This window comes from Balaenoptera musculus, chromosome 8, assembly GCF_009873245.2.
Source record: "Balaenoptera musculus isolate JJ_BM4_2016_0621 chromosome 8, mBalMus1.pri.v3, whole genome shotgun sequence".
NCBI lineage: Eukaryota > Metazoa > Chordata > Mammalia > Artiodactyla > Balaenopteridae > Balaenoptera > Balaenoptera musculus.
The window spans coordinates 26,725,077-26,747,129 of NC_045792.1; the positions used below are offsets into that span (position 1 = coordinate 26,725,077).

Sequence of the window (22,053 nt, forward strand, 5' to 3'; positions counted from 1 at the left end):
TTTCCTCAAAAATCTAAAATAGAAATACAATATTATCCAGCAATTCCACTCCTGTGTATATATACAAAAAATAAAAAATAAAGGCACTACTTCAATAGCATACATGTGCCTGCTGCCTGTGCCCACCCCATTCCCAACAGCCTCCCGCTGCTGAGTCTTCACTGTGCCTCAACCCCAGACAGTGGCAAGAGGGACCCCATCACCTCCTTTCTGCTGTGTTTCCCAGCCTGGTCTCTGAATCTCCAAATGGCCCTAGTTACAGGAGGCCTGGCCAATAAAGAGGGCAAGTTCTGTGACCTTGAGACACATGGAGTTTGATCTGGACCTGCAAGCAGTACACTTGGATGTGCCTAGGAGGAGAAAGTGCCCCTGCATCCAGACCTAGCACCTGGACTAAGAACAACTGAGGACTTAAATAGTGCTGTGTGGCTGACAGGGTCCAGGTGCTCCAACCAGGTGTCAGGCCTGAGCCTCTGAGGTGGGAGAGCCGAGTTCAGGACATTGGACCACGAGAGACCTCCCAGCCCCATGTAATATCAGTTGGTGAGAGCTCCCCCAGAGATCTCCATCTCAACACTAAGACCTAGCTCCACTCAACAACCAGCAAGCTCCAATGCTGGACATCCCATGCCAAAGAACTAGCAAGACAGGAACACAATGCCACCCATTAGAAAAGACGCTGCCTAAAATTATAATTAGTTCACAGACACCCCGAAACACATCACCAGATGGGGTTCTGCCCACCAGAAAGACAAGATCCCGCCTCATCCATCAGAACAGAGGCACCAGTCCCCTCCACGAGGAAGCCTACACAACCCACTGAACGAACCTTACCCACTGGGAGCAGACACAAAAAACAATGGGAAACACGAACCTGCAGCCTGTGAAAAGGAGACCCCAAACACAGTAAGTTAAGCAAAATGATAAGACAGAGAAATAAGCAGCAGATGAAGGAACAAGGTAAAAACCCAACAGACCAAACAAATGAAGAAGAAATAGGCAGTCTACCTGAAAAAGAATTCAGAGTAATGATAGTAAAGACGATCCAAAATCTTGGAAATAGAATGGAGAAAATGAAACGTTTAACAAGGACCTAGAAGAATTAAAGAGCAAACAAACAATGATGAACAACAAAATAAATGAAATTAAAAATTCTCTAGAAGGAATCAATAGCAGAATAACTGAGACAGAAAAACGGATAAGTAACTTGGAAGATAAAATAGTGGAAATAACTACCACAGAGCAGAATAAAGACAAAAAAATTGAGGACAGTTTCAGAGACCTCTGGGACAACATTAAAAGCACCAACATTCGAATTATAGGGGTCTGAGACGAAGAGAAAAAGAAAGGTACTGTGAAAATATTTGAAGTGATTATAGTTGAAAACTTCCCTAATATGGGAAAGGAAACAGTCAATCAAGTCCTAGAAGCACAGAGAGTCCCATAAAGGATAAATCCAAGGAGAAACATGCCAAGACACATATTAATCAAACTATCAAAAATTAAATATAAAGAAAAAATATTAAAAGCAGCAAGGAAAAAAACCAAATAACATACAAGGGAATCCCCATAAGTTTAACAGCTGATCTTTCATCAGAAACTCTTCAAGCCAGAAGGCAGTGGCAGGACATATTTAAAGTGATGAAAGGGAAAAACCTACAACTATGATCACTCTACCCAGCAAGGATCTCATTCAGATTCAACAGAGAAATTAAAACCTTTACAGACAAGCAAAAGCGAAGAGAACTCAGCACCACCAAACCAGCTTTACAACAAATGCTAAAGGAACTTCTCTAGGCAGGAAACACAAGAGAGGAAAAGACCTCCAAAAACAAACCCAAAGCAATTAAGAATATGGTAATGGGAACATACATATTGATAACTACCTTAAATGTAAATGGATTAAATGTTCCACCCAAAAGACATAGACTAGCTGAATGGATACAAAAAAAAAAAGACCCATACATATGTTGTCTACAAGAGACCTACTTCAGACCTAGGGACACATACAGACTGAAAATGATGGGATGGAAAAAGATATTCCATGCAAATGGAAATCAAAAGAAAGCTGGAGGAGCAATTCTCATATCAGACAAAATAGACTATAAAATAGACTATTACAAGAGACAATGAAGGACAGTCCATAATGATCAAGGGATCAATGCAAGAAGAAGGTATAACAATTGTAAATATTTGTGCACCTAACATAGGAGCACCTCAGTACATAAGGCAAATGTTAACAGCCATAAAAGGGGAAATTGACAGTAAAACAATCATAGTAGGGGACTTTAACACCCCACTTTCACCAATGGAAAGATCATCCACAATGAAAATAAATAAGGAAACACAAGCTTTCAATGACACATTAAACAAGGTGGACTTAATTGATATTTATAGGACATTCCATCCTAAAACAACAGCATATAGTTTCTTCTCAAGTGCCCATGGAACATTATCCAGGATACATCATATTTTGGGTCACAAATCAAGCCTTGGTAAATTTAAGAAAATTGAAATCATACCAAGTATCTTTTCCAACCACAATGCTATGAGACAAGATATCAATTACAGGAAAAAAACTGTGAAAAATGAAAACACATGGAGGATAAACAATATGCTACTTAATAACCAGGAGATCACTGAAGAAATCAAAGAGGAAATCAGTAAATACCTAGAAACAAATGACAATGAAAACACGACAACCCAAAACGTATGGGATGTAGCAAAAGCAGTTCTAAGGGAGAACTTTAGAGCAATAAAATGCTACCTCAGGAAATAAGAAAAATCTCAAATAAACATCCTAATTTTACACCTAAAGCAATTAGAGAAAGAGGACTAAAAAAACCCAAAGGTTAGCAGAAGGAAAGAAATCATAAAGATCAGATAGGAAATAAATGAAAAAGAGATGAAGGAAATGATAGGAAAGATCAATAAAACTAAAAGCTGGTTCTTTGAGAAGATAAACAAAACTGATAAACTATTAGCCAGACTCATCAAAAAAAAAAAAAAAAAGGAAGACTCAAATCAGCAGAATTAGAAATGAAAAAGGAGAAGTAACAACTGACACTGCAGAAATACAAAGGATCATGAGAGATTACTACAAGCAACTCTATGCCAATAAAATGGACAACCTGGAAGAAATCAACAAATTCTTAGAAATGCACAACCTTCTGAGACTGAACCAGGAAGAAATAGAATATAAAAACAGAGCAATCACAAGCACTGAAATTGAAACTGTGACTAAATATCTTCTAACAAACAAAAGCCCAGGACCAGATGGCTTCATAGGTGAATTCTATTAAACATTTAGAGAAAAGCTAATACCTATCCTTCTCAAACTCTTCCAAAATATTGCAGAGGGAGGAACTCTCCCAAACTCATTCTACGAGGCCAACATCACCCTGGTACCAAAACCAGACAAAGATGTCACAAAAAACGAAAACTACAAGCCAATATTACTAATGAATATAGATGCAATAATCCTCAACAAAATACTAGCAAACAGAATCCAACAACACATGAAAAGGATCATATACCATGATCAAGTGTGGTTTATCACAGGAATGCAAGCATTCTTCAATATACATAAATCAATCAATGTGATAAACCATATTAACAAATTAAAGATAAAATCCATATGATAATCCCAATAATGCAGAAAAAATTTTTCACAAAATTCAACACCCATTTATGATAAAAGCCATTCAGAAAGTAGGCATAGAGCGAACTTACCTCAACATAATAAAGGCCATATATGACAAACCCACAGCCCACATCATTCTCAAAGGTGAAAAACTGAAACCATTTCCACTAAGATCAGGAAATAGACAAGGTTGCCCACTCGCACCACTATTATTCAACATAGTTTTGGAAGTTTTAGCCACAGCAATTAGAGAATATAGAAATAAAAGGAATCCAAATTGGAAAAGAAGAAATAAAACTGTCACTGCTTGCAGATGACATGATACTATACATAGAGAATCCTAAAGATGCTACCAGAAAACTGGTAGAGCTAATCAATGAATTTCATAAAGTAGCAGGTTACAAAATTAATGCACAGAAATCTCTTGCATTTCTATACACTAATGATGAAAAATATGATAGAGATGTTAAGGAAATACTCCCATTTACCATTGCAACATTAAGAATAAAATACCTAGGAATAAACCTACCTAAGGAGAAAAATGACCTGTATGCAGAAAACTATAAGACACGGATGAAAGAAATTAAAGATGATCCAAACAGATGGAGACATATACCATGTTCTTGGATGGGAAGAATCAACATTGTGAAAATGAATATACTACCCAAAGCAATCTACAGATTCAATGCAATCCCTATCAAACTACCACTGGCATTTTTCACAGAGCTAGTACAAAAAATTTCACAATTTGTATGGAAACACAAAAGACACCAAATAGCCAAAGCAATCTTGAGAAAGAAAAACGGAGCTGGAGGAATCAGTCTCCCTGACTTCAGACTATACTACAAATCTACACAAATCAAGACAGTATGGTACTGCACAAAAACAGAAACATAGATCAATGGAACAGGGTAGAAAGCCCAGAGATAGACCCACGTATATATGGTCACCTAATTTATGACAAAAAGGCAAGAACATACAATAGAGAAAAGACAGCCTCTTCAATAAGTGGTGCTGGGAAAACAGGACAGCTATATGTAAAAGAATGAAATTAGAACACTCCCTAACACCACACACAGAAATAAACTCAACAGGGATTAATTACCTAAATGTAAGGCTAGACACTATAAAACTCTGAGAGAAAAACATAGGCAGAACACTTTATGTCATAAATCACAGCAAGATCCTTTTTTGACCCACCTCCTAGAGAAAAGGAAATAAAAACAAAAATAAACAAATGGGACCTAGTGAAACTTAAAAGCTTTTGCACAGAAATGGAAATCATAAACAAGATGAAAAGACAACCCTCAGGATGGGAGAAAATATTTTCAAATGAAGCAACTGACTAAGTAGTAGTCTCCAAAATACACAGCAGTTCATGCAGCTCAATATCAAGAAAACAAATAACCCAATCCAAAAATAGGGGGAAGACCTAAGTAGATATTTCCAAAGAAGATATACAGATTGCCAACAAACATATGAAATGATGCTCAACATCACTAGTCATTAGAGAAGTGCAAATCAAAGCCACAATGTGGTTTCACGTCACACCAGTCAGAATGGCCATCATCAAAAAATCTACAAACAATAAGTGTTCGAGTGGATGTGGAGAAAAAGGAACCATATTTCACTGTTGGTGGGAATGTAAATTGATACAGCCACTATAGAGAACAGTATGGAATTTCCTTAAAAAACTAAAAATGAACTACAATATGACCCAGCGTTCCCACTACTGGGCATATACCCTGAGAAAACCATAATTCAAAAAGAGACATGCACCACAATGTTCATTGCAGCACTATTTACAGTAGCCAGGACATGGAAGCAACCAAAATGTCCATCAACAGATGAATGGATAAAGAGATGTGGCACATATATACAATGGAATATTACTCAGCCATAAAAAGAAATGAAATTGAGTTATTTGTAGTGAGGTGGATGGACCTAGTCTGTCATACAGAGTGAAGTAAGTCAGAAAGAGAAAAACAAATACCGTATGTTAACACATATATATGGAAAAAAAAAAAAAAGGCTCTGAAGAACCTAGGGGCAGGACAGGGATAAAGACACAGACGTAGAGAATGGACTTGAGGACACAGGGAGGGGGAAGGGTAAGGTGGGACGAAGTGAAACGGTAGCATTGATATATATACACTACCAAATGTAAAAATGCTAGTGGGAAGCAGCTGCATAGCACAGGGAGATCAGCTCACTGCTTTGTGACCACCTAGAGAGGTGCGATAGGGAGGGTGGGAGGGAGGCACAAGAGGGAGGGTATATGGGGATATATGTACACGTATAGCTGATTAACTTTGTTATACAGCAGAAATTAACACAACATTGTAAAGCAATTATACTCCAATAAAGATGTTTATATGGAACCACAAAAGACCCAGAGTTGCCAAAGCAATCCTGAGGAAAATGATTAAAGCTGGAAGTACAACCCTTCCACACTTCAGACTATAGTGCAAATTTCCAGTAAACAAAATAGTGTGGTATTGGCACAAAGACAGACATATAAATTAATAGAACAGAATATAGAGCCCGGATATAAACCTATGCATCTACTGTCAATTAATCTATGACAAAGAAGGGAAGAATATACAATGGAGAAAAGACAGTCTCTTCATCAAGTGCTGTTGGGAAAACTGAATAGCTACATGTAATTCAATGAAATTAGAACACTCTCTCACACCATATACAAAAATAAACTCAAAATGGTTTAAAGACCTAAATGTAAGACAGGACACTACAAACTCCTAGAAGAGAACACAGGCAAAACAGTCTTTGACATAAATCATAGTAATATTTTCCTTGATCAGTCTCCCAAAGGAAAAACATATAAAAGCAAAAATAAACAAATTAGACCTAATCAAACTTAAAAGCTTTTGTGAAGCAAAGGAAACCATAAGCAAAATGAAAAGACAACCTATGGAATGGGAGAAAATATTTTCAAATGATGCAACTGACAAGAGGTTAATATACAGAATATACCCACAGTTTATACCCACAGCTTAATATCTGAAAAATAAACAGCCCAATCAAAAATTGGACAGAAGACGTAAATAGACATTTTTTCCAAGGAAGACATACAGATGACCAATAGGCACATGAAAACATGCTCAACATCACTAATTATTAGAAAGATGCAAATCAAAATCTCATTGAGGTATCATCTCACATCAGGCTATCATCAAAAAATCTACAAATAATAATTGCTGGAAAGAGTTTGGACACTATTTGTAGGGATGTAAATTGGTGCAGCCACTATGGAAAACAGAATAAATATTCCTTGAAAAACTAAAAATAGAACTACCATAAGATATAGAAATCCCTCTCCTGGGCACATATCCAGAAAAAAACAAACAAACAAACAAACAAACAACTCTAATTCAAGAAGATACATGCAGCCCAATGTTCATAGCAGCACTATTTCCAATAGTCAAGACATGGAAACAACCCATGTGACCATCAACAGACAACTGGCTTAAAATATATGGAATATATATATATACACAATGTAATATTACTCAGCCATAAAAAGAATGATATAATGCCATTTGCAGCAACATGGATGGACCTAGAGAATATTATGCTTAGTGAAGTAAGTCAGACAGCAAAAAGACATATACTATATGATATCACTTATATGAGGAATCTAAAAAAGAATACAAATGAATCTATATAGAAAACAGAAATGGACTCACAGACATAGAAAAGAAACTTATGTTTACCAAAGTGTAGAGGGAAGGGGAAGAAACAAATTAGGAGTATGGGATTAATGGATACAAAACTACTATATATAAAATAGATAAGCAACAAGTATTTACTGTATAGCACAGGGAATTACATTCAATAATTCATAATAACCTATAATGGAATATATCTGCAAAAAAACCCGCACCTAAATCACTATGGTGTACACCTGAAATTAACACAATATTGTAAATGAACTATACTTCAATTATAAAAATAATATGCTTATAAATTCATGATACAATTTTAAACATCCCATATTGATGTTTGCCTTGCTTCATTCTTCTCTTTTTGTTAAATATGAATTGGACTTCATACTTTCTATTTTGATTTTCAACTTTATGACTAGAGAATATTTGAAACTTTCTGGAATATTTGTAACCTTCAGTAACCAGTAAGAATTTTTATTTTAAGAATTAGTTCTTATTATTCTCATTAAATCAGTATTTTTTCAACTGTATTGAGGGATACATGACAAATAAAATTGCAATATATTCTAACTGTACAATTGATGATTTGATATGTGTATACACTGTGAAAGATACCCACCATCGATTTAATTAACACACCCAACACTTCACATTTTTTTTTTGATGAGAACAAAAGTTCTACTCTCTTAGCAAATTTCAATAATACAATATTATGAAGTATAATGACCATGTTATACCATGTTTTTTTTAATATATATATAACATATTTATCCATTTATCCATTTAGATAATAGCCACCCTAACGAGTTTGAGGTTTGAGGTCGTATCTCATTGGGGTTTTGATTTGCATTTCTGTGATGATTAATGATGTTGAGCATCTTTTCATATACTGTTGATAATTTGTCTTGTTTGGAAAAATGTCTTAGGTCATTTGCCCATTTTTAAATTACTTGCTTTTTGCTATTCAGTTGTAGGAATTCCTAGTATATTTTCAATATTAACCCTTTATTTGATATGTGGTTTGCAAATATTTTCTCCCATTCAGTAGATTGTCTTTTTATTTTGTTGATGGTTTCCTTTGCTGTGTAGAAGCTTTTTCATTTGATGTAGTCCCACTTATTTCATTTTCTTTTTTTTTTTTTGCTTGTGCTTTAGGTATCAGATCCAAAAACTCATTGCCAGGACCAATGTCAAGGGGATTACCCCCTAGCTTTTCTTCTAGGAGTTTTACAGTTTCAGATCTTATTTTCAATAATCCATTTTATATAGTATAAAGGTCCATTTTCATTCTTTTGCATGTGAATATTCAGTTTTCTCAACATTATTTACTGAAGAGACTAACCTTTCCTCATTGTATATTCTTCACTCCTTTGTTGAAAGTTAAGTGACCATTATGCTAGGGTTTATTCCTGAGCTCTATATTCTGTTCCATTTATCTATGTGTCTGTTTTTATTCCAATACAATATTGATTTGATTACTGTAGCTTTGTAATAGAGTGTGAAATCAGGAAATGTAATGCCTCCAGCTCTTCTTAATTTTTCTTTCTGAGAGTTTGCTGTTATTGTATAGAAACACAACAGAGTTTTCTATATTAATTTCGTATCCTGCAAATTGACTGAAGTCATTTATTCTAAAATTTTTTGGTGGAATCTTTTTTGGTGAATTTTTCTATCAATACTATAATGTCATCTACGTACAGACAATTTTACTTCTTCCTTTCTAATTTGAATTCCTTTTATTTATTTATTTTTTGGCTCATTGCTCTGTCTAGGATTTCAGTACTATATTGAAAAATAGTGGTGAGAGATTGAATCAAGATGGCAGAGTAGAAGGACGTGCACTCACTCCCTCTTGCGAGAGCGCCAGAATCACAACTAACTGCTGAGCAGTCATTGACAGGAGGACACTGGAACTCACCATAAAGGATACCCCACATCCAAAGACAAAGGGGAGGCCACAGTGAGATGGTAGGAGGGGTGCAATCACAATAAAATCAAATCCCATAACTGCTGGGTGGGTGACTCACAAACTGGAGAACACTTATACCACAGGAGTTACCCACTGGAGTGAAGGTGCTGAGCCCAATGTCAGGCTTCCCAGCTTGGGGGTCTGGCAATGGGAGGAGGAATTCCTAGACTGTCAGATTTTGAAGGTTGGTGGGAATTGATTGCAGGACCTTGACCAGACAGGGGGAAACAGAGACTCTGTTCTTGGAGGACAAACACAGGATGGTGTGAGTATCGGGACCAGGGGAAGGAGCAGTGACCCCATAGGAGACAGAACCAGACCTGCCTGCTAGTGTTGGGGGGTCTCCTGCAGAGGCAGGGGGTGTCTGTGTCTCACTGTGGGGACAGGGACACTGGCAACAGAAGTTCTGGAAGTACTCCTTGGCATGAGCCCTCCCAGAGTCCACCATTAGCCCCACCAAAGAGCCTGGGTAGGCTCCATTGTTGGGTCACCTCAGGCCAAACAAACCAACAGGGAGGGAACCCAGACCCACCCATCAGCAGACAAGCAGATTAAGGTTTTACTGAGCTCTGCCCACCAGAGCAACAGACAGCTCTACCCACCACCAGTCCCTCCCATCAGGAAACTTGCACAAGGCTCTTAGATAGCCTCACCCACCAGAGGGCAGACAGCAGAAACAAGAACTACAATCCTGCAGCCTGTGGAACAAAAACCACATTCACAGAAAGATAGAAAAGATGAAAAGGCAGAGGGCTATGTACCAGATGAAGGAACAAGATAAAACCCCAGAAAAACAACTAAATGAAGTGGAGATAGGCAACCTTCCAGAAAAAGAATTCAGAATAATGATAGTGAAGATGATCCAGGACCTCAGAAAAAGAATAGAGGCAAAGGTTGAGAAGATGCAAGAAATGTCTAACAAACACCTAGAAGAATTAAAGAACAAACAAACAGAGATGAACAATACAATAACTGAAATGAAAAAATACACTAGAAGGAATCAGTAGCAGAATAATTGAGGCAGAAGAACGGATAAGTGACCTGGAAGACAGAATGGTGGAATTCACTGCCATGGAACAGAATAAAGAAAAAAGAATGAAAAGAAATGAAGACAGCCTAATAGACCTCTGGGACAACATTAAATGCAACATCATTCGCATTATAGGGGTCCCAGAAGGAGAAGAGAGAGAGAAAGGACCCGAGAAAATATTTGAATAGATTATAGTTGAAAACTTCCCTAACTTGGGAAAGGAAATAGCCACCCAAGTCTAGGAAGTGTAGAGAGCCCCATACAGGATAAACCCAAGGAGAAACACACCAAGACACATAGTAATCAAATTGGCAAAAATTAAAGACAAAGAAACATTATTAAAAGCAGCAAGGGAAAAATGACAAATAACATAAAGTGGAACTCCCATAAGGCTAACAGCTGATTTCTCAGCAGAAACTCTACAAACCAGGAGGAAGTGGCATGACATATTTAAAGTGATGAAAGGGAAGAACCTACAACCAAGATTACTCTACCCAGCAAGGATCTCATTCAGATTTGATGGAGAAATCAAAAGCTTTACAGACAAGCAAAAGCTAAGAGAATTCAACACCACCAAACCAGCTCTAAAATGAATGCTAAAGGAACTTCTCTAAGTGGGAAATACAAGAGAAGAAAAGAACCTACAAAAACAACTCAAAATAAATAAGAAAATGGTAATAGGAACATACATATTGATAAATACCTTAAACGTGAATGGATTAAAAACTCCAACCAAAAGACACAGTCTCGCTGAATGGATACAAAAACAAGACCCATATATATGCTGTCTACAAGCAACCCACTTCAGACCTAGGGACACATACAGACTGAAAGTGTGGGGATGGAAAACGATATTCCATGCAAATGGAAATCAAAAGAAAGCTGGAGTAGTAATATTCATATCAGGTAAATAGACTTAAAAATAAAGAATGTTACAAGAGACAAGGAAGGACACTACATAATGATCAAGGGATCAATCCAACAAGAAGATATAACAATTATAAACATATATCCACCCACCATAGGAGCACCTCAATACATAAGGCAAATGTTAACAGCTATAAAAGAGGAAATCGACAGTGACATAATTATAGTGGGGGACTTTAACACCTCACTTGCACCAATGGACAGATCATCCAAACAGAAAATTAATAAAGAAACACAAGCGTTAAATGACACAATAGACCAGAGAGATTTAATTGATATTTACAGGACATTCCATCCAAAAACAGCAGATTACACGTTCTTCTCAAGTGCACACGGAACATTCTCCAGGATAGATCACATCTTGGTTCACAAATCAAGACTCAGTAAATTTAAGAAAATGGAAATCATATCAAGCATCTTTTCTGACCACAATGCTGTGTGGTTAGAAATCACTTACAGGGAAAAACAAGTAAAAAACACAAACACATGGAGGCTAAAAAATATGTTACTAAATAACCAAGAGATCATTGAGGAAATCAAAGAGGAAACCAAAACACACCTAGAGACAAATGACAATGAAAACACGACAATCCACAACCTATTGCGTGCAGCAAAAGCAGTTCTCAGAGGGAAGTTTATAGCAATACAATCCTACTTCAAGAAACAACAAACATCTCAAATAAACAATCTAACCTTACACCGAAAGGAACTAGAGAAAGAAGAACAAACAAAACCCAAAGTTAGTAGAAGGAAAGAAATCATAAAATCAGAGCAGAAATAAATGAAATAGAAACAAAGAAAACAATAGCAAAGATCAATAAAACTAAAAGCTGGTATTTTGAGAAGAAAAACAAAATTGATAAATCATTAGCCAGACTCATCAAGAAAAAGAGGGAGAGGACTCAAAACAATAAGATTAGAAAGGAAAAAGGAGAAATTACAACAGACACTGCAGAAGTACAAAGCATCCTCAGAGACTACTACAAGCAACTGAATGCCAATAAAATGGACAATCTGGAAGAAATGGACACATTCTTAGAAAGGAATAAGCTTCCCAGACTGAACCAGGAAGGAACAGAAAATATGAACAGAGCAATCACAAGTAATGAAATTGAAACTGTGATTAAATATCTTCCAACAAACAAAAGTCCAGGACCAGATGGCTTCACAGGTGAATTCTATCAAACATTTAGAGAAGAGCTAACACCCATCCTTCTCAAAGTCTCCCAAAACATTGCAGAGGAAGGAGCACTCCCAAACTCATTCTATGAGGCCACCATCACCATGATACCAAAACCAGACAAAGATACTACAAAAAAAGAAAATTACAGACCAATATCACTGATGAATATAGATGCAAACATCCTCAACAAATGCTAGCAAACAGAATCCAACAACACATTACAAGGATCATACACCGTGATCAAGTGGGATTTATCCCAGGGATGCAAGGATTCTTCAATATATGCAAATCAATCAATGTGATACACCATATTAACAAATTGAAAAAGAAAAACCATATGATCATCTCAATAGATACAGAAAAAGCTTTTGACGAAATTTAACACCCATTTATGATAAAAACTCCAGAAAGTGGGCATAGGGGGAACCTACCTCAACATAATAAAGGCCATAAATGACAAACCCACAGCAAACATCATTCTCAATGGTGAAAAACTGAAAGCATTTTCTCTAAGATCAGGAATGAGACAGGGATGTCCACTCTCACCACTATTATTCAACATAGTTCTGGAAGTCCTAGCCATGGCAATCAGAGAAGAAAAAGAATTAAAAAGAATACAAATTGGAAAAGAAGAAGTAGAACTGTCACTGTTTTCAGATTACATGATACTATACATAAAGAATCCTAAAGATGTCACCAGAAAATTACTAGAGCTAATCAATGAATTTGGTAATGTTGCAGGATACAAAATTAAAGCACAGAAATCTCTTGCATTCCTATCCACTAATGATGAAAAATCTGAAAGAAAAATTAAAGAAACACTCCCATTTACCACTGCAACAAAAAGAATAAAATACCTAGGAATAAACTTACCTAGGGAGACAAAAGACCTGTACGCAGAAAACTATAAGACACGGATGAAAGAAATGAAAGATGATACAAACAGATGGAGAGATATATCATGTTCTTGGATTGGAAGAATCAAGACTGTGAAAATGACTTTACTACCCAAAGCAATCTACAGATTCAATGCAATCCTTGTCAAATTACCAATGGCATTTTTTACAGAACTAGGACAAAAAATCTTAAAATTTGTATGGAGGTACAAAAGACCCCAAATAGCCTAAGTGGTCTTGATGGAAAAAAAAGGAGCTGGAGGAATCAGGCTCCCTGACTTCAGACTATACTACAAAGCTACAGTAATCAAGACAGTATGGTACTGGCACAAAAACAGAAATATAGATCAATGGAACAGGATAGAAAGCCCAGAGATAAACCCACGCACCTATGGTCACCTTATCTTTGATAAAGGAGGTAAGGATATACAATGGAGAAAAGACAGTGTCTTCAATAAGTGCTGCTGGGAAAACTGGACAGCTACATATAAAAGAATGAAATTAGAATACTCCCTAACACCATACACAAAAATAAACTCAAAATTGATTAGAGACTTAAATGTAAGACCAGACACTATAAAACTCTTAGAGGAAAACATAGGAAGAACACTCTTTGACATAAATCACAGCAAGATCTTTTTTGATCCATTTCCTAGAATAATGGAAATGAAAACAAAAATAAACAAATGGGACCTAATGAAACTTAAAAGCTTTTGCACAACAAAGGAAAGTACAAACAAAATGAAAAGACTGCCCTCAGAATGGGAGAAATATTTGCCAATGAATCAATGGACAAAGGATTAATCTCTAAAATATATAAACAGCTCGTGCAGCTTAATATTAAAAAAACAAACAACCCAATCCAAAAATGGGCAGAAGACCTAAATAGACATTTCTCCAAAGAAGACACATAGATGGCTAAGAGGCACATGAAAAGCTGCTGAACATCACTAATTATTGTAGTAATGCATATCAAAACTACACCGAGGTATCACCTCACACTGGTTAGAATGGGCATCATCAGAAAATCTACAAACATCAAATTCTGGAGAGGGTGTGGAGAAAAGGTAACCCCCTTGCACTGTTGGTGGGAATGTAAATTGATACAGCCACTATGGAGAACTGTATGGAGGTTCCTTAAAAAAACTAAAAGTAGAATTACTATATGACCCAGCAATCCCACTACTGGGCATATACCCAGAGAAAACCATAATTCAAAAAGACACACATACTCCAATGTTCATTGCAGCACTATTTACAATAGCCAGGACATGGAAGCAACCTAAATGCACATTGACAGATGAATGGATAAAGAAGATATGGTATATATATACAATGGAATATTGCTCAGCCAGAAAAAGGAACGAAATTGGGTCATTTGTAGAGAGAGAGAAAGAAAGAAAGAAAGAAAGAAAGAAAGAAAGAAAGAAAGAAAGAAAGGAAGGAAGGAAGAAAGAAAGAAAGAAAAATAGTGGTGAGAGAAGACATCCTCATCTTAAAGGAAAAGCTTCCAGCTTTTCAACATTAGGTATGATGTTAGATGTGGGCTTGTCATACATGGCCTTTGTTATAGTGCAGTATGTTCCTTCTATACTCAGGTTCTTGAGATTTTTTTATCATGAGATGATGTGAATTATGTCAAAGCTTTTTCTGCCTCTATTGAGATGATCATATGATTTTTATTCTTTTCGTAATGTGGTGCATCACATTGGTCAATTCGCCAATATCAAACCATCCTTGCATCTCTGGGCAAATCCTTCTTGATCTTGATATGATCTTCATTCGATCCTTTTAATGTACTGTTTAATTTGGTTTGTTAATATTTTGTAGAGGATTTTTGCATTTATGTTCAACAATCAGTCTGAAATTTACTTTTTTTGCAGTGTCGTTGTCTGGTTTTGGTATCAGTGTAATGTTGGCCTTGAAAATTAATTTGGAAGTGTTCTCTCTGCTTCTATTTATTGGAATAATTTTAAAAGATTTGGTAATTATTCTTGTTTAAATGTTTGGTAGAAATTATCCATGAAGCCATATGGTCCTGGACTTTTTTGTGAGGGAGTGATTTGGTTACTGATTCAAACTCCTCTCTTGTTATTGATTAGTTCAGATTTTCCTTTTAATTATAATTCATGCTTGATATGTTTTATGTTTCTAGGTATTTATTCATTTCTTCTAGGGTATATAATTTGTGGGCATTATTGTTCATTGTAGTTTCTTATGATCTTTAGTATTTGTGTGGTATTAGTTGCAATTGATCTTCTTACCTTTATGATTTTTAAAAGTTTTCTTTTTCCTTTGTCTAGTTAAAGATTTGTCAATTTTGTTTATCTTTTCCAAAAACTACCTTCATTGATATTTTCTATTGTCTTTTTATTTATTTTATTTTATATTATTATATTTATTTATTGTCTATTTCATTTATCTCCACTTTGATCTTTGTTATTTCCTTCCTTCACCTAAATTTGAACTTAGTTTGTTCTCATTTTTCTAGTTCCTTGAGGTATAAAGTTCTTTATTTGATTTCTCTATTTTGATTTATTGTTGGCAACTATTTCTATAAACTTCCCTTTTAGAACTGCTTTACGTGTATTCCATATGTTCTGGTATGGTATGTTTCCATTTCCAATTGCATTTGTCTCAAGGTACTTTTTTATTTCACTCTTGATTTCTTCTTTGACCCAATGGTTGTCAGGAGCATTTGGCTAATCTCCACATATTTGTAGATTTTCCAGTTTTTTTCTTGTAATTAATTTCTAGTTTCACACCATTGTGGTCATGTGGATGCATGCCCCATTGGCTTTTGGACCTAGGTGTTTTTGAGGGGCTCTCTTTTGAGTGGCAGCCTTAAAAACTGAGGTGCTAAACATGTGGTCCAAATCCTTTGCTCTTCATGTAGAAGCTGAGAGTTGGGGATTCCCTTCTGATTGTATGGCACTATGCTGGGAGTAGTGTTTATGGAAAGAGTGTGTCTCACCCTTGCCAACCCATTTCTGTGTGGTTGTTTTCTCAGCTGCCCGATGTGTAGGAGTTGCTCAGCTAGTTTCTGGATTTTTCTCAGAGGAATTGCTCTGTATGTGTGTCTGTGGGAGGAAGGGAGTTCAAGAGCTTCCCTTGTCTCCATCGTAATCCCTCCAACTAAATCAGTCTTTTCTACTTCATACGTTGTTACTTAGTCATTATGTAGATAACTTGAATGTGATGCCATCTACTAAGGCTGTCTAATACAGGCTGTTATAGCCATTAGGATATTATAACTATTAATTCTTTTAATTTTGTATTGGTATGTCAATGCCAGCAATTCCGTTCTGGCATGATAATCTGTAACAGATTGTCTTTTTTTTTTTTCCTTCTGAATTCCATTGTTTGGAAAGAATAGATGATATTAAAACCTTCTATTTGCTAGAGTCTCCTTGCATAATGCCATTGTGACATTATAAGTCACATCAATAAATGTCTCTCTTTTTCTCTTATGGTGATTAATATCAGGATATATTTGCTTTAAGATTTATATTTTTATAAAATATGTTAAAACATCCAGACTACAGGCCTACTAAAAGCAATGGAAAAAACAAGTAAAAATTTCTCAGTATTTTCATGATAATATTAAGTAACAAAATTATACTTTATGCAAGAAACACAACACAATAAGACTTTACAGTTTACACTGCATTTTAGTATCTCAACTCCATAGTGAAACCTAGTTCATTAAAGACTTAAAATTCCTGTCTCAAAGTGTGATGGCCCACTTGCCACATGAAAAGAGTGGATGAATATGAATCTGTTTTGCAGCCTTTTGTTCTTTCCCTGCTTTGAGCGCAAGATCCTCACCAAAGAAATATGTGGTGGGAAAAGAGAAAAAGGAGAACACAGTCTTAACTTCTCTAGGATAAACCACTTTTGAGATCAAGCCCTTAGGGCAGATCTGATACTGCCCTATTTATCAGGGTACTCTTATAAATCAAGGAGAATGGCCCTCTGTATGGTCAGTTTTCCCCCACACTTGCAAAGTTAACTTGAGCCTTGCCAAGAAATCTAAAAGGACTTGACTTACACCTTTAAGAATTTTATACTAATGCCTGTATCTTGTACAATAAACATCTATATATATGTGAAAAGTTGACACTATTAAAATAATTTGGATTACTTCTAACAAAAACTTTCTTAAATAGCCATTTCAAGCTTGTTTTTCATAAAATTAAAAAACATGGGTCATCAGTTTTAATCATTTTTGTAATATCCCTAAGTATTGGCAATCTTCATCCATAGAGTAGCACATTTATCATTCACAAAGACTAAAGGCCATTATCTAATTTGCCAAATAATATCATAGTAAAACAAACATTATAATTAGCTTTAAAGGTCACTATGGCAGATATCAAGCTTATCTGCACCAAAATATATTGAATTAGAAATATAATGATCACTGTGATTAATGAAATACAATTGTTTTAAGGAAAGACAAGAAAAATTTAACATAAAATTTTTTCACCATTTGAGCTACCACCTCCTCCCCCTTTTCTGTGCATCTGCATTATACATTAATACATTAATACATTAGCTAAATCCCCTTAGAAGACCCAGGAATGCCTACTCACAAAAAAAAAAAAGAAAGAAAAAGAAAAAAAGAAGCAATTTTCTCCTGGCACCAGCAAGGTAACTACTTAGGAGATTAAGAGATAACATTCCTTTCTCAGTCCTGTAAGGGATCACAATGACCCACTATTGCCTGTTGGACTATGTAAACTGTCAATATGTTACTTTGATTCATAACCCTTTATCTCAAAAACTTATGTTTTGACCTCTAATTTGTGCAGAAAATCTCATTGCTTTGACCTCTAATGGGCAGAACAGTCCTCAGAGCTTTCTGAAAGACTATCTAGCGGGTTATAATCCTCAGGTAGGCCTAAATAAAATTTTCCATTTCTTTCTTAGATTGACCATTAATTTTTTTGTGGACACATAAGAGTACTAGCCTATGTGTTATAAAAAACTTAGTAAGTAATATAGTTTAATAATAGAGCACTATTTCAAGGCACAGTTAACATAATCTTGAATGTCTGAGCAATTCTTATGAAAAATAGAAAATAAAGAGTTCTTACCAAGTTTGCAATGATATAATGGTAGCCTTTAACATGCTTTCCAACACTCACAATCTGTGAAGATATAAGGAAATATGAGAAAACCAATTTAACTTTACTGAATGATCATATTTTTAAAAACAGAATTTTAACTATTCTAGCATAATGCCATGTGGAAACATGTTGAGAAAATAATATTGCTTTTCTTATGAAAGTGATTTATCCTAATTAGAAGAAATTCATAAGACACACTAAAAATTAAGTGGTTGAAGTAAAAAAAAAAAAAAAACCCTCTAATTTCAATCTCACTGTATAAATGACCAATCATTTCATTATATCTTGTTCAGAAAACTACTATGCTATAATCCCCTCAAAGAGAATGACAATGTTATGAGACAAACTAATAGTTTACATATATTTCTAAAAAGAATACTTTAACATAAGAAAGAAAATTATTTTGGTTCAAAGAATTTAGATGTACTTAATTTATTGATGATTTATAAGAATTCATGATAGACTGTTAGGTGCCTCAACTGGTGAGAATGATTTTCTATGAGTAGATTGGTTCGTAGTCCTGAAAAGCAGGTAAGATTTTTCTAGGCAAAATCTCTGTTTTTAGATACCTCTGATACCACAGAATACTTAGATAATTCTCACCTGCCTATGGATATAGCAATATTTTATTATGATAAAAAGAATAAGGACAAAACAACATCAAGAGACTTTTCCTTCTGCTACATTAATTTTTTTCTATGTTTTTTAGGAATGTTTAGAAAATTAGAAACTAAGAAATTTTAGGAAAAAGTAATCGGATATTTTAAAAAGTACAACTTTATTTCTGTACTAGAAATTAAAATTCTTATTTTGTGAAACTGAAAATTTCTTTAATTAGAGAAATTCTAATGACAGTTACTAATGAGCAGCTTTGTAGCCTCATTGGTGTCCTCAAAGGTAACAACACAACATAATATTTTCATATACTTTTTTCATTAAAGAAAAAAATTGAATTGTTTTTAGTATTTTAATATCTTCTAAAATAATTCTTTGTAAATTAGTGACTTGTGTATGAAACACAGGAAAACCATTTTATTTTATTATTTTTTTTTCAAGATAGCAGAAGCAGCTTTATTCTGAAGCTTGCACAGCTTTGCACAATTAAAGCATTGGTGATATCCAGTATTTTAAAAGTTGCTGTATGAGTATTACATGTTTAATTAATAAAACAATTCAATTTAATGAAATGTTTAGATAATCCCAGAAATGTTTCAACAGAACTTCAGTCAGAGACATTCACTGTGAGAATTACAGTTATTTCAAACAATATTTGTGAACTAGGGAGCTATGATAGGGTTCTCATTTCCATTCTTATTCATGTCCCATAACCACACTTTCATGCAGGTGCAAATTTTATTCCTGAGAGGTTGGGGTTAATTTGTGCAATATTGACACCTTGCAAGCTGCCCAGTACCAGAAACAACCTATCTTATTTATAGCTAAAAAGGAAAACAGCTGGAGGCCAACAGATGCACTAACTGTCACTGTTTACTTTCTACTCCACTCCTTGGTTAGTTTTTAACCAGAGCCAAGTTGGCCTCATGTTAACTCCCCTCTGTTTTATACGCCCACCTGCTTTTCCCCTCCTACCAATCTATTTTTCCCAAGGGGCCCAATTCAGGGTTTTTTTTTTTTTAAATTTTCATTGGAGTATAGTTGATTTAAAATGTTGTGTTAGTTTCTGCTGTACAGCAAAGGGAATCAGTTATACATATACATGTATCCACTCATTTTTGATTCTTTTCCCATATAGGTCATTACAGAGTACTGAGAAGAATTCCCTGTGCTATACAGTAAGCCCATACTAGTTATCTATTTTATGTATAGTAGTGTGTATATGTCATTCCCAATCTCCCAATTTGTCCCTCTCCCCTTTTCCCCCCAAGTAACCCTAAGTTTGTTTTTTGATTGGGTTGTTCGTTTTTTTGATATTGAGCTGCATGAGCTGTTTGTATATTTTGGAGTTTAATCCCTTGTCAATTGCTTCATTTGCAAATATTTTCTCCCATTTTGTGGGTTGACTTTTCATTTTGTTTATGGTTTCTTTTGCTGTGCAAAAGATTTAAGTTTAATTAGGTCCCATTTGTTTATTTTTGTTTTTATTTTTATTACTGTAGGAGGTGGACTGAAAAGATCTTGCTGTGATTTATGTCAGAGAGTGTTCTGTCTATGTTTTCCTGCAAGAGTTTTATAGTATCCAGCTTTACAATTAGGCCTTTAATCTGTTTTGAGTTGATTTTTTTGTATGGTGTTAGGGAGTGTTCTAATTTCATTCTTTTACATGTGGCTGTCCAGTTTTCCTAGCACCAGTTATTGAAGAGATTGTTTTTTCTCCACTGTATATTATTGCCTCCTTTGTCATAGATTAGTTGATCATAAGTGCATGGGTTTATCTCTGGACTTTCTATCCTGTTCCATTGATCTACATTTCTGTTTCTGGACCAGTACCATACTGTCTTGATTACTGTAGCTTTGTAGTATAGTCTGAAGTCTGGGAGTCTGATTCCTCCAGCTCTGTTTTTCTTTCTAAATATAGCTTTGACTATTCAGAGTCTTTTGTATTTCCATACAAATTGTAAAATGTTTTGTTCTAGTTCTGTGAAAAATGCCATTGGTAATTTGATATAGATTGCATTGAATCTGTAGATTGCTTTGGGTAGTATAGTCACTTTGATAGTAATAATTCTTCCAATCCAAGAACATGGTATATCTCTCCATCTGATCTGCTTGTGTCATCTTTGATTTCATTCATCATTATCTTATTGTTTTCTGAGTACTGGTCTTTTCCCTCCTTAGGTGGGTTTATACCTAAGTATTTTATCCTCTTTGATGCAAGGATAAATAGGATTGTTTCCTTAATTTCTGTTTCTGATCTTTCATTGTTAGTGTATAGGAATGCAAGAGATTTCTGCATATTAATCTTATATCCTGCAACTTTACCAAATTCATTGATGAGTTCTAGTAGTCTTCTGGTGGCATGTTTAGGGTTTTCTATGTACAGTATTAGGTCATCTGAAAACAGTGATTTTACTGTTTTCTTTTACTTTTCTTTTTCTTTTCCAATTTGGTTTCCTTTTCTTTTTCTTCTCTGGTTGCCATGGCTAAAACTTCCAAAACTATGTTGAATAATATTGGTGAGAGTGGGCACCCTTGTATTGTTCCTGATCTTAAAGGAAATGCTTTCAGTTTTTCACCATTGAGAATGATGTTGGCTGTGGGTTTGTTGTATATAGCCTTTATTATGTTAGGTAAGCTCCCTCTATGCCCACTTTCTGGGGAGATTTTATCATAAATGGGTGTTGAATTTTGTCAAAAGCTTTTGCTGCATCTATTGAGATGATCATATGGTTTTTATTCTTCAATTTGTTAATATGGTTTATCACATTGATTGATTTGCAAGTATTGAAGAACCCTTGTCTCCCTGGGATAAATCCCAGTTGATCACAGTGTATGATCCTTTTAATGTGTTGTGGATTCTGTTTGATAGTATTTTGTTGAGGAGTTTTGTGTCTATGTTTATCAGTGATATTGGCCTGCAACTTTCTTTTCTTGTGATATCTTTGTCTGGTTTTGGTATCAGGGTGATG

The 22,053-nt window shown here is 35.1% G+C and overlaps 1 protein-coding gene across 1 annotated transcript in view; it reads right to left on the reverse strand.

Annotated features, from left to right (window-relative positions):
• Positions 1 to 22,053, reverse strand: part of GRIA4 (glutamate ionotropic receptor AMPA type subunit 4) — a 529,834-nt gene that overhangs the window by 121,670 nt on the left and 386,111 nt on the right. The window contains exon 6 of the mRNA XM_036860032.1: positions 18,434 to 18,487. Within this exon, the coding sequence (XP_036715927.1) occupies positions 18,434 to 18,487 (54 nt within the window). The remainder of the gene's footprint in view (positions 1 to 18,433; positions 18,488 to 22,053) is intronic.